The sequence below is a fragment of the Hypomesus transpacificus genome, chromosome 7, assembly GCF_021917145.1.
Source record: "Hypomesus transpacificus isolate Combined female chromosome 7, fHypTra1, whole genome shotgun sequence".
NCBI classification, from domain to species: Eukaryota; Metazoa; Chordata; class Actinopteri; order Osmeriformes; family Osmeridae; genus Hypomesus; species Hypomesus transpacificus.
The window spans coordinates 2,956,276-2,967,831 of record NC_061066.1 but is presented as its reverse complement, the minus strand read 5'-3'; the positions used below and the strand labels follow the sequence as shown (position 1 = coordinate 2,967,831).

The window sequence follows — 11,556 nt, the reverse complement described above, 5'->3', positions numbered from 1 at the left end:
CGTGGGCGTGATTGGTTGTCTTTACGCCAGAGTGGGCGGGGTTATTACAGACGCTTCATGGCAAGTGGTCATATGGATCTGATCCTGACCGCGAATGGTGCAGAGACGGGCAATATTTGAATAAGAATAGAGATCAATTAATAGCGTGGTGCGGTCACTTTACAGTATGGCAAATTCTGCTTGCAGTTTGACAGATATAAAACATCGGCAAAATATGGACCTAATTAACAGTTGCCAATGACATTTTATGGGGGTAGGCTAAAATAGATCCAGTCCAAAACAGTGCTGGTCTGTTATCAGTGCTTACACACCTGATTCCACCACAACAGTTGTGTCTATTTGACTAGTCTACTCACGGGCACTCTCATCTTGCCAGACAGGGAGGAGAATGAATGGACTTTGCACTGATGAGTGATAATTTGCTCAGACATTCATCTGGGGCATTCCAATCAAACAACAGAGACGGAGAAAGGCAAAATGTAGAGAGAGAGAGAGAGAGAGAATGAGAGAGTGAGAAATCATAACAATCAGGTCTGGTGAGCTGATGTAGAACGCAAATCCACACACATGAACTTATCTGGTAAGGTTAGACACAAGACAACCAGTCCACTTCACTCTCTCACTTAGTTCTGATCCAAGCCCTGATGCAGTGATAGCTACATGCTACTGGGGGGTCACGTAGGCCGATATTTCTGCTCCCCACTGCGTCTCAAAACGTCTCTGGATGTCATATCTGTTTTGCGAATGACGAAATCTCAGGAGAGTCACTGCTCTGCCTGGTTGGCCTGGAGGGAGGGAAGGAAGAGAGAGACCGAGATCTGGGAGACGAGGGCGATGAAGAGGGCTGAGCAGGAGTGAGGAGGGGAGAGGGAGGGTAGTGGAGTGAGGAGGGGAGAGGGAGGGTAGTGGAGTGAGGAGGGGAGAGGGATTGTAGTGGAGTGAGGAGGGGAGAGGGAGGGTAGTGGAGTGAGGAGGGGAGAGGGATTGTAGTGGAGTGAAGAGGGGAGAGGGAGGGTAGTGGAGTGAGGAGGGGAGAGGGATTGTAGTGGAGTGAAGAGGGGAGAGGGAGGGTAGTGGAGTGAGGAGGGGAGTGGAGTGAAGAGGGGAGGGTAGTGGAGTGAGGAGGGGAGGGTAGTGGAGTGAGGAGGGGAGAGGGAGGGTTGTGGAGTGAGGAGGGGAGAGGGAGGGTAGTGGAGTGAGGAGGGGAGGGTAGTGGAGTGAGGAGGGGAGGGTAGTGGAGTGAGGAGGGGAGGGTAGTGGAGTGAGGAGGGTAGTGGAGTGAGGAGGGGAGAGGGAGGGTAGTGGAGTGAGGGGGGGAGGGTAGTGGAGTGAGGAGGGGAGGGTAGTGGAGTGAGGAGGGGAGAGTAGTGGAGTGAGGAGGGGAGGGTAGTGGAGTGAGGAGGGTAGTGGAGTGAGGAGGGGAGAGGGAGGGTAGTGGAGTGAGGAAGGGGAGAGGGAGTGGAGTGAGGAGGGTTGCACAGAAGAGGTGGGTTCTAGACAGTCGCCGTCGTCCGTCCACAGTGAACAGAGTGAATTATTGATCATGAGCCCAGCAGCCAAGGGCTGTGCGTACCTTTGTGTGTGTTTTTCCTCATAACACACACACAGACACACACACAGACGTACCGTGACCCCCTTATTGCACACTAGACGTCCCTTCCATGCAGCACCCCCTCCCCACCCCCCCACCCCGTCTCAACAGACAGCGCCCCAACCGAGAGAAGCACTTATTATGATATGATTGGAGTGTCCAGTTTAATGAAGGCAGTAAGGAGGTCATGTCCTTGTGTGTGAGAGCAGAGCGCGTGCTGAAGGGGAGGGGGTTGGGGTCAGGGGTCACCAGGGGGCAATCTTGGATTTGTGAGAACAGAAACGAACCCATTGAATTAGAACTTCAAAGAGCCTTTTGAGGAGAGGGGGGGGTAATCACGAGCAATGTTCTGATCTTTTCTTTTGCTGTCATAGAAAATCCATATGTGAGAAATTGTTCATGTATACTGAAAACCACACAAGGCATCACTGAGACTTTCTGTATTTTAGTCCCCATTGTTCTACATCTTGTACAACACCCATTCAGACCCTATCGATGTTGGTACATGTAACAAGGGCTAATAGGCAGCTAACCTCTGTGTATGAATATGCATAAATGTTGTCCCGGTCTGGTTGCCGGGTGGGCTCAGGGCATGTGTGTGTGAGAGTGCGTGTGTGTGCACACTCAGATGAGGTCACTATGCTTGTGACAGACATCAGCAGCTGCTCTCCTTCTCTCTCTCTCGGTCCCACAACAAACATCAAGTGTCACCACATACTCCAGTTATTTCCACATGACTACTGCTCCACTGTGTACAAGGAAGCATACACTAAAATAGAGGCATGAAAAGAACATGGCTATGCTGAGGGAATGTTCTGCATCTATTTGCGTACCCCGGATCTCCTATGAATGTGAATAAGGATAACAAAAAAACCACAGGAGAAAGTTTCATACTTTTTTTTATTTTTCATCTTTATTCTTGAAGATTACAGGTTTCTTATTGCTCATCTACCATTATCACTTGCAATATTTTAACATTGTTGAGAGTTTAAGTTTAACATCTGGAGAATTGTTGCCGTTTTGTACCGAGGAGATTTTACAACAATACATACAGGAGTGGCTCTGATCTTTAGTTCCTAGACTGTTGAGTTCACTGGCCGTCCATACGAGATGCTGGTGTCGCCCCCCCTCCCCCCACCCCTGTGATGTAGCCGTGGGACCCAAAACTGCCCCCCCACCCCCACCCCCCCGGCCCACAGGCTCTGATCCTGAGACAACTGCATCAAAGCAACCACAACGCCCTACACATGACCCGAACACACACACACACAAAACTCTCTTACACACACACCTCTCTCTCACACACGCACACACGCACACACACACGCACACACACATTCCAAACCTCTCGGACACAGCAACACCAATAGAACAGATCAACACAAGACAGCTCAGCATAACCTGTTTCAGGAGATGAGATGACAGTGCAAGGATGATGCCCTACAGTCCAACTGCATTGACGAGAGGATCACAGTCAGGCTGGCCGACTACACAGCTCTTTCCATGGGGGTTGAGTTGGGGGATGTAAATGCACAAATGGTAGTTTAGGACTGACTATTAGGACAGGAACTAGGATTTACAGTATGGACAGGGTGACATGTGCACATGTCCAGTCAAAGGCTGCTAACTCATCTGGTGTCTACCAGCTGGGTGGTGGGTAGAGACTTTAGGTAGAACCAGAGCAAGGCAGATGGAACACTGGCAGACAGATTTGAGAACAGTCATCTTTTTTTTCCTGTTACTTTTTGCATGTTTTACTTTTACACTGTCACATTGTCTAGGGAACAAACCATTGAGGATATCAACTGTTAATCGTACCAGCTGAGTTTGGCCCTCTTACACAGAACAAAAACTGGAGGAAAGACTCCATGATTCACAACCATTTCACAAATTTTGGAAAGATTTAAGGTCAATATTCCCTTCCATCATCTTTTTTTGATGAACGAATGTCAACAGTAAAGATTGGAAACATGAGTTTTAGGTGTGAAACTAGAAATTTCGGTCCACAATCAATAACAAGAATATGCTTCAACCCCAGTCATTTGGGCCCACTTTGACCTCTCGAATGATAATAACCAAGGCCCTGTGTGTCTGTGTGTGTGTGTGTGTGTGCGCGTGTACCAATTAGTTGTGGCTGTACTACGTATGCGCTGCGTATTTGATCACCATCACAGCACATTACTGTTAAGGTCTGGGAAACGTGAGCCAGGTACGTAGCTGTGTGTGCTGTACATTTGGTATATCTCTCTGACATAAGCTCTGCGTCACAGTATTCAAGATGAAGGTTTCAGTACATTTATTACACTTAGCATATCATAGAACATTTAATTGCTTATCTTTTATAATAATGACATATAATATTGTTTCGATTTCTTTTTCAAAGGTAAGATATTAGATGGAGGGAAAAAAGATAGAAAAATCTTATCTATAATATAAATATCTAAATATATACCCCTTGTTATGAGTTTATGTCCTGCCATGCTTATGGTACAGTTTGCTGCTTGATCAAATAAACCAAACCCAACCGTAACTGTCAACATCATGGAGCGTCTCTGGGAGGTTACTTGTCATAAACGTCAACACCGGCATCATCATGGAGCGTCTCTGGGAGGTTACTTGTCATAAACGTCAACACTGGCATCATGTAATTAGCAGCTGGGAGGGGGTGACCCACAAGGTAGGATCAATAGGCTAGCTGGATAAACGCCACAAAAAGATTCTTCATATTTTTTTCACGTTTTAAAACGAAAGATATGCAGGATAATTTGAGTACCCCATTGCTCCCAGCAACCCACTGTAAAGTGGATCTTTCATTAGATTTAAGAGAGAAAAGAAAGAAAAAAAAAGAATTGCTGAATAATCACTGATTTCCCAAAGCTCAGCGTGCTAGCTGAGTGATTCGGGGTTTTGGAACACCATCCATAGAAGCTGAGACTTCAACTGACGCTGAGATGGTGCCACTGTGTTTGAGTGACAGGTGAACGAAAGAGGTCCTGTCCAATCAGAGAATAGGACCCCACTCTTGCACCAGTCACTATCCAGTTCTATTAGAGACAAACTGTCACACTTGAAATCAAGGGCATAGAAAGAAAACACATTTTAAAAAATACTTAAAAACAGACCAAAAAAAAAGAGTTATACGTCAGAATGAATGAAACGATCAAATAAAAGATGACCCCACCGGTGACCCCACCCACCCTACTACTACGACGACGACGACGACCCCAACATCGCAAAGAAAACAAAAAGCGAAAAGAAACAAACCCAGGAGTAGAAAAAGGAGACGGGAGCGTGCCCGTCACTACATCAGCAGAGAGCATGTTCACACACAATCTGAAACCTTTTTGCTGTTTTTCTCTTCTTTCATTTCTTACTCTTTTCTTGTTATTCCCCCCTCCCCCCACCCGTCAATAATTTCATCCCAGTTAATAAACTACAATAAAACGGTTGTAGTGGAAGAGGAGGGGGGGACATGTGACCGACTTACTGACTTGACACACAACGTAGCTAAAGAGAGAAGAGACAAGGATGATGATGATGTCATGCTGTTTAGCTAGGTCCCTGGCTAATAGCTGGAGTAGCTCGACAAGGTAAGAGTTACGGTATTCTAGCGTCAATAAATAAACACTGCCAAAAGCGCAGAGAGACACGCCCCCCCCCCCCCCCCCCCCCCCCCCTCTGGGCTCCGATTCGCTAGACCAGAGCTCCCTCCCCCCCCCCCAGGTTAAAAGCAGGTGTCCTCCTCCCCCACCCTCTTCTTCTTCCCCCCTCTTTGTCGATGGATCTGTGCGGTTCATGGAGTATTGGTTCCTTCTGTATTTCCACCTCGGCTCAACCTTTAATACCTAGAGGAAGAGATGCCCAGAGGGGGAAAACAGGGTGTTACAGGGGAGCTGTGGAGCCTGGAGGAAGGTACACATGGACTGACAGTATGAATGGCTCTGTCTCTGTCAGTATCAAACTACAGTCTTTTCACTCTGGGAGAAATCGTTCGACACGACAATCCCTGCTATTGTCCATTCAACTGTGAGTTGAGTGTCAAAGAGTGTGTGTGTTTGTGAGTGAGATGACTTGTGTGTGACTGGGATCAAGTATGCAAGTGTGTGTGTGACAGCCCCCTCTCCAGCTGAGGCGGTGGTGTGTTGGGTGAGCAGGTGAAGGTGGCTGGTGTGGTGTGTTGGGTGAGCAGGTGAAGGTGGCTGGTGGTGTGTTGGGTGAGCAGGTGAAGGTGGTTGGTGTGGTGTGTTGGGTGAGCAGGTGAAGGTGGCTGGTGTGGTGTGTTGGGTGAGCAGGTGAAGGTGGCTGGTGGTGTGTTGGGTGAGCAGGTGAAGGTGGCTGGTGGTGTGTTGGGTGAGCAGGTGAAGGTGGTTGGTGTGGTGTGTTGGGTGAGCAGGTGAAGGTGGCTGCTGGTGTGTTGGGTGAGCAGGTGAAGGTGGCTGCTGGTGTGTTGGGTGAGCAGGTGAAGGTGGTTGGTGTGGTGTGTTGGGTGAGCAGGTGAAGGTGGTTGGTGTGGTGTTGGGTGAGCAGGTGAAGGTGGCTGGTGGTGTGTTGGGTGAGCAGGTGAAGGTGGCTGGTGGTGTGTTGGGTGAGCAGGTGAAGGTGGCTGGTGTGGTGTGTTGGGTGAGCAGGTGAAGGTGGCTGGTGGTGTGTTGGGTGAGCAGGTGAAGGTGTCTGGTGTGGTGTGTTGGGTGAGCAGGTGAAGGTGGCTGGTGGTGTGTTGGGTGAGCAGGTGAAGGTGGCTGGTGGTGTGTTGGGTGAGCAGGTGAAGGTGGTTGGTGTGGTGTGTTGGGTGAGCAGGTGAAGGTGGCTGGTGGTGTGTTGGGTGAGCAGGTGAAGGTGGCTGGTGTGGTGTGTTGGGTGAGCAGGTGAAGGTGGCTGGTGGGGTGTTGGGTGAGCAGGTGAAGGTGGCTGGTGGGGTGTTGGGTGAGCAGGTGAAGGTGGCTGGTGGTGTGTTGGGTGAGCAGGTGAAGGTGGCTGGTGGGGTGTTGGGTGAGCAGGTGAAGGTGGCTGGTGGTGTGTTGGGTGAGCAGGTGAAGGTGGCTGGTGGGGTGTTGGGTGAGCAGGTGAAGGTGGTTGGTGGTGTGTTGGGTGAGCAGGTGAAGGTGGTTGGTGGGGTGTTGGGTGAGCAGGTGAAGGTGGCTGGTGGGGTGTGTTGGGTGAGCAGGTGAAGGTGGCTGGTGGGGTGTGTTGGGTGAGCAGGTGAAGGTGGCTGGTGGTGTGTTGGGTGAGCAGGTGAAGGTGGTTGGTGTGGTGTGTTGGGTGAGCAGGTGAAGGTGGTTGGTGTGGTGTGTTGGGTGAGCAGGTGAAGGTGGTTGGTGTGGTGTGTTGGGTGAGCAGGTGAAGGTGGCTGGTGGTGTGTTGGGTGAGCAGGTGAAGGTGGCTGGTGTGGTGTGTTGGGTGAGCAGGTGAAGGTGGCTGGTGGTGTGTTGGGTGAGCAGGTGAAGGTGGCTGGTGGTGTGTTGGGTGAGCAGGTGAAGGTGGTTGGTGTGGTGTGTTGGGTGAGCAGGTGAAGGTGGCTGGTGGTGTGTTGGGTGAGCAGGTGAAGGTGGCTGGTGTGGTGTGTTGGGTGAGCAGGTGAAGGTGGCTGGTGGGGTGTTGGGTGAGCAGGTGAAGGTGGCTGGTGGGGTGTTGGGTGAGCAGGTGAAGGTGGCTGGTGGTGTGTTGGGTGAGCAGGTGAAGGTGGCTGGTGGGGTGTTGGGTGAGCAGGTGAAGGTGGCTGGTGGTGTGTTGGGTGAGCAGGTGAAGGTGGCTGGTGGGGTGTTGGGTGAGCAGGTGAAGGTGGTTGGTGGTGTGTTGGGTGAGCAGGTGAAGGTGGTTGGTGGTGTGTTGGGTGAGCAGGTGAAGGTGGCTGGTGGGGTGTGTTGGGTGAGCAGGTGAAGGTGGCTGGTGGGGTGTGTTGGGTGAGCAGGTGAAGGTGGCTGGTGGGGTGTTGGGTGAGCAGGTGAAGGTGGCTGCTGGTGTGTTGGGTGAGCAGGTGAAGGTGGCTGGTGGTGTGTGTTGGGTGAGCAGGTGAAGGTGGTTGGTGTGGTGTGTTGGGTGAGCAGGTGAAGGTGGCTGGTGGTGTGTTGGGTGAGCAGGTGAAGGTGGCTGGTGGTGTGTTGGGTGAGCAGGTGAAGGTGGCTGCTGGTGTGTGTTGTCGGCACCTGTAGTAGTTGGGCTTGAAGGGCCCGTTCTTGTTGAGGCCCAGATACTTGGCCTGCTCATCGCTGAGCTCCGTTAGGTGGGCGTCAAACGTGGGGAGGTGGAGGCTGGCCACGTACTCGTCTGTCCCGGGCAGGAGAGAGAGGACGGGGGGGGGGGGGAGCAGAACGGAGGTTAGGTTACCTGATGCATGGTCATCAATACCACCACCACCACGTTGTGAGTGATTGATCCTGCTCTGCTGTCATGGTCCAGGACCCAGTCCTGCTAGACAAACTACTGACCATGGAGGACCAAGGGAGATACCAGTCCTGCTAGACAAACTACTGACCATGGAGGACCAAAGGAGTTACCAGTCCTGGTAAACAAGACCACTGACCATGGAGGACCAAGGGAGATACCAGTCCTGGTAGACAAGACCACTGACCATGGAGGACCAAGGGAGATACCAGTCCTGGTAGACAAGACCACTGACCAGGGAGGAGGCAGGGACTAGCGCTTGCAGAGAAGCTGACTTGTGCATGGTTTATTCTTCATCTGTTTCGCTGACTGCTATAAGGCTGGTTTAAGGCTCTAATCTCTCTTTCTCTTTCGCTCTCTTTCTCTCCGTCTCTGGCTCTGCGATGGTGCAGTAAGCAGCAGCCTGTGACAGGGTGACCTACATTCAGACCCTCTGTCAGCCTCCATCTCAACCCCAGAGAGGAGAAGACAGGAGGAGAACAGAGCGGAGGAGAGAGCAGACACGAGAGCAGAGAGGAGGAGAGGAAAAGAGAGCAGGAGAGGAAAAGAGAGCAGGAGAGGAAAAGAGAGCAGGAGAGGAAAAGAGAGACGGGGAGAGGAGACATGAGGAGGAGATAGGAGAAGAGAGGAGGAAAGAGAAAAGCACATTTCTGGATTGATGGCAACCTGCGCTCTGGCTACTCTCCGACTCTGTTGTAGACTAGGCGCACACACACACACACGCACATACACACACACACAAGGCGCTCAACTGTGCATGATTCGCTGTCTGGGGAGGCTGCAGCTGTTAACGTCAATAGAAATACGCTTAACGCTCCCAGCGCAGAAAACCCTGGAATGCTCACACCTGCTCTGTCTCTCCCTCTCTCCGTGTCTCTTCTGTACCTATCTATAGAACTGTGCTTCTCCAGCTCCCGGTCCTCCTGTTCCCTAGAGGAGCTCAGAGGTCAGCATGGTCAACGGCACAGGTGCCGCCTGCCAGGGCGGAGCTAGTCCTGGTGAGGACTGGCAGAGAGCAGGAGGGAGAGTCGAGGAGTCAGGACGGAGATGATGGAGGGAACGATGGGAGGAGAATGAGAGCTGAGGACAGGAGGGGGGAGCAGGGGGAGGGGGGAAGGGCCTTACCCATCTTCTTTGGAAGTAGGTAGACGTCCTGCTTGTAGCGCCCCTCTGGAGCGTTGTACAGCTCTATCAGAGCCAGGGCCTGACGAAACACACACACACACGTTAGGAACCGGAACTAAGACCAAGGGGAGGTCTCTGTCACCACGGCTACTGCCTGGGATCAGAGCCACTGCCCGGTGGAGCTGCCACCAGCCTTGTCTCTACGGTTACACACTACCACACACACACACACACACACACACACATACCTGAGTGGTGGCGGTGATGGACAGCACAAAGGTGGGCACTGTAGAACAGCTAAGGTTCAGCAGACGCCCCTGAGAGAGAGAGAGAAATAGGAAGGGAGAGAGGGGAACGGAGAGAGAGGAAAAATGAGAAAACAAACAAGTTAAGAACAAGAGACGGATCACGAGGCAGAAGCAAGCTAGAATGTTCTAGAACAAAACGGCCTGTGGCCCTGGGGAGCTCTGCTTTCAGTTCCCCATCAGGTGTGTCAATAGATGGTCCAGTTAGTACTGTCTGGAGGTCTCCTGCTTCCTCTCTTCTCACACACGCACACACACACACACCGTTCCTGTTTATAGCCCTGACAGCACAGAGTCCAGAGATGAGATGAGGAAGAGAGAGCTCTCTGATACTCCTCTCAGGTTGACACAGGACAGTCAACAATCGTTCTTATTGTGTGTGTGTGTGTGTGTGTGTGAACATGGGCAGTGGGAGAGAGAGTGCGAGCTGTGTGTGTTCGTACCTCTGCCAGCAGGACTATCCTCTTGCCGTCGGGCCAGATGACGTGGTCCACCTGTGACCTCACCCTCTCCCAGGTCAACTCTGGGGTCCTCAGGCTGGCCTGGAACACACACACGCGCACACACACACACATGCATACGTCAACATCACACACACACGACAGAGTCACTGTGACAGCACCACAGGGAGTCAAACAGCTGGAGTACCAGCCACAGCCAGTTACATCACTTCAGTGTATACACAGAAGCCTAGTGTCATCCTCTCTCTCTCACACACACACACACACACACACACACACACACACACACACACACACACACACACACACACACACACACACAGGTGATGTCAGCAGGGCGTGTGAGGGCGGCGACTCACCACGTCGATCTCGGTGTTGGAGTGTCCCATGTTGCAGACGATGCAGCCGTTCTTCATGCGGTCCAGGTACTCCCTCACCACCACGTTCTTGTTGCCTGGAGCACACAGACGGGGAACGTGTGTGTGTGTGTGGGCACGTAGACTCCACACCGGTGATTAAGGCCGTCTATACTTCACTTTCAATTAGCATTCCCCCCCAGAAGCCGAGCAGATGGAGGAGGCTAATGAACTAGAGATGAACGTGCTCTCTCCACTCTCCTCCACTAAGTGTGTGTGTGTGGGTGCCTTACCTGTGCAGGTGATGACAATGTCCACTTGTCTGATGACCTCATTCAGCTTCACCAGTCTGAAGCCATCCATACTGAGCGGGCAGGAAGGAACACACCCTCAGGAAGGTTGCACCACACTTACAAGACACACTTTTCTATACAGGTTGTCCATGATGACAAACTATCTAATGCAGAGGAAACGCCTCTCGAGTCCCTGCTGTTTCATTGGCTGATAGGGGTCAGCATCCGGCTGCCCGTTGGCTGGCGGAATGGCTGTCGGGGTTCTGATTGGCTGACTCACCAGGCCTGCAGGGCACAGATGGGGTCGATCTCGGTGACATAGACGATGGAGCCCATGGCTTTCAGTGCAGCACAGCAGCCCTTTCCCACCTGGGGAAGGACAAACACACATCTGTTCAGCACCTACATGGGTATAGCTATGTAATTAGTTTGTAAACAGTGCCCCCTGCAGGTTACCCCTGGTACTGGGCCAGTAGGACAGTAGAGTAGAGACTGTGACTGGGCCTCACCTCTCCATAACCACACACAACCACCTGCTTCCCCCCGAACATCACGTCAGTGGTCCTCTTCAGCCTGGGGGGGGGGGTTCACAATCACTCAGTGTACAAGGAACAGTGGCCTGTTGTGTGTGTGTGTGTGTGTGTGTGTGTGTGTGTGTGTGTGGACTCTTACCCGTCCAGGATGGACTCTCTGCAGCAGTACAGGTTGTCAAACTTCTGCTTGGTCACAGAGTCATTGACGTTCATGGCAGGAACACACAGCTTGCCCGCCTTGGACAATTGGTACAACCTACACACACACACACACACACACACACACACACACAAATACACACACGCGCATACTGTTAGGCATGCTGACTTCCTTATTTCAAACATGACAAATTATGCCATCAAATACATTTTTACTTGTGTAGCCCTTTCTACAATACATTTCACAGATGCCCCAAGATCAGCACAACATAACACCAACCTAAACCCCTCAAGGAATTCTTATACAACAATCCTGCAGTTTCCATGTTTGGCCACTAGATGGCAACATGAC

The 11,556-nt window shown here is 51.6% G+C and overlaps 1 protein-coding gene across 1 annotated transcript; it reads right to left on the bottom strand.

Moving 5' to 3' along the window:
• Positions 1-2,473: 2,473 nt before the first annotated feature.
• On the bottom strand, positions 2,474-11,405 carry LOC124469391 (putative adenosylhomocysteinase 3). The gene is made up of 10 exons (XM_047022647.1): positions 11,185-11,405; positions 11,022-11,085; positions 10,793-10,881; positions 10,513-10,583; positions 10,223-10,317; positions 9,846-9,944; positions 9,346-9,414; positions 9,098-9,176; positions 7,735-7,855; positions 2,474-5,436 (listed from the first exon to the last, which is right to left on the bottom strand). Exons 1-10 carry the CDS (start codon positions 11,388-11,390, stop codon positions 5,430-5,432), a joined length of 900 nt encoding a protein of 299 aa, XP_046878603.1. The 5' UTR covers positions 11,391-11,405; the 3' UTR covers positions 2,474-5,429.
• Positions 11,406-11,556: the final 151 nt, after the last annotated feature.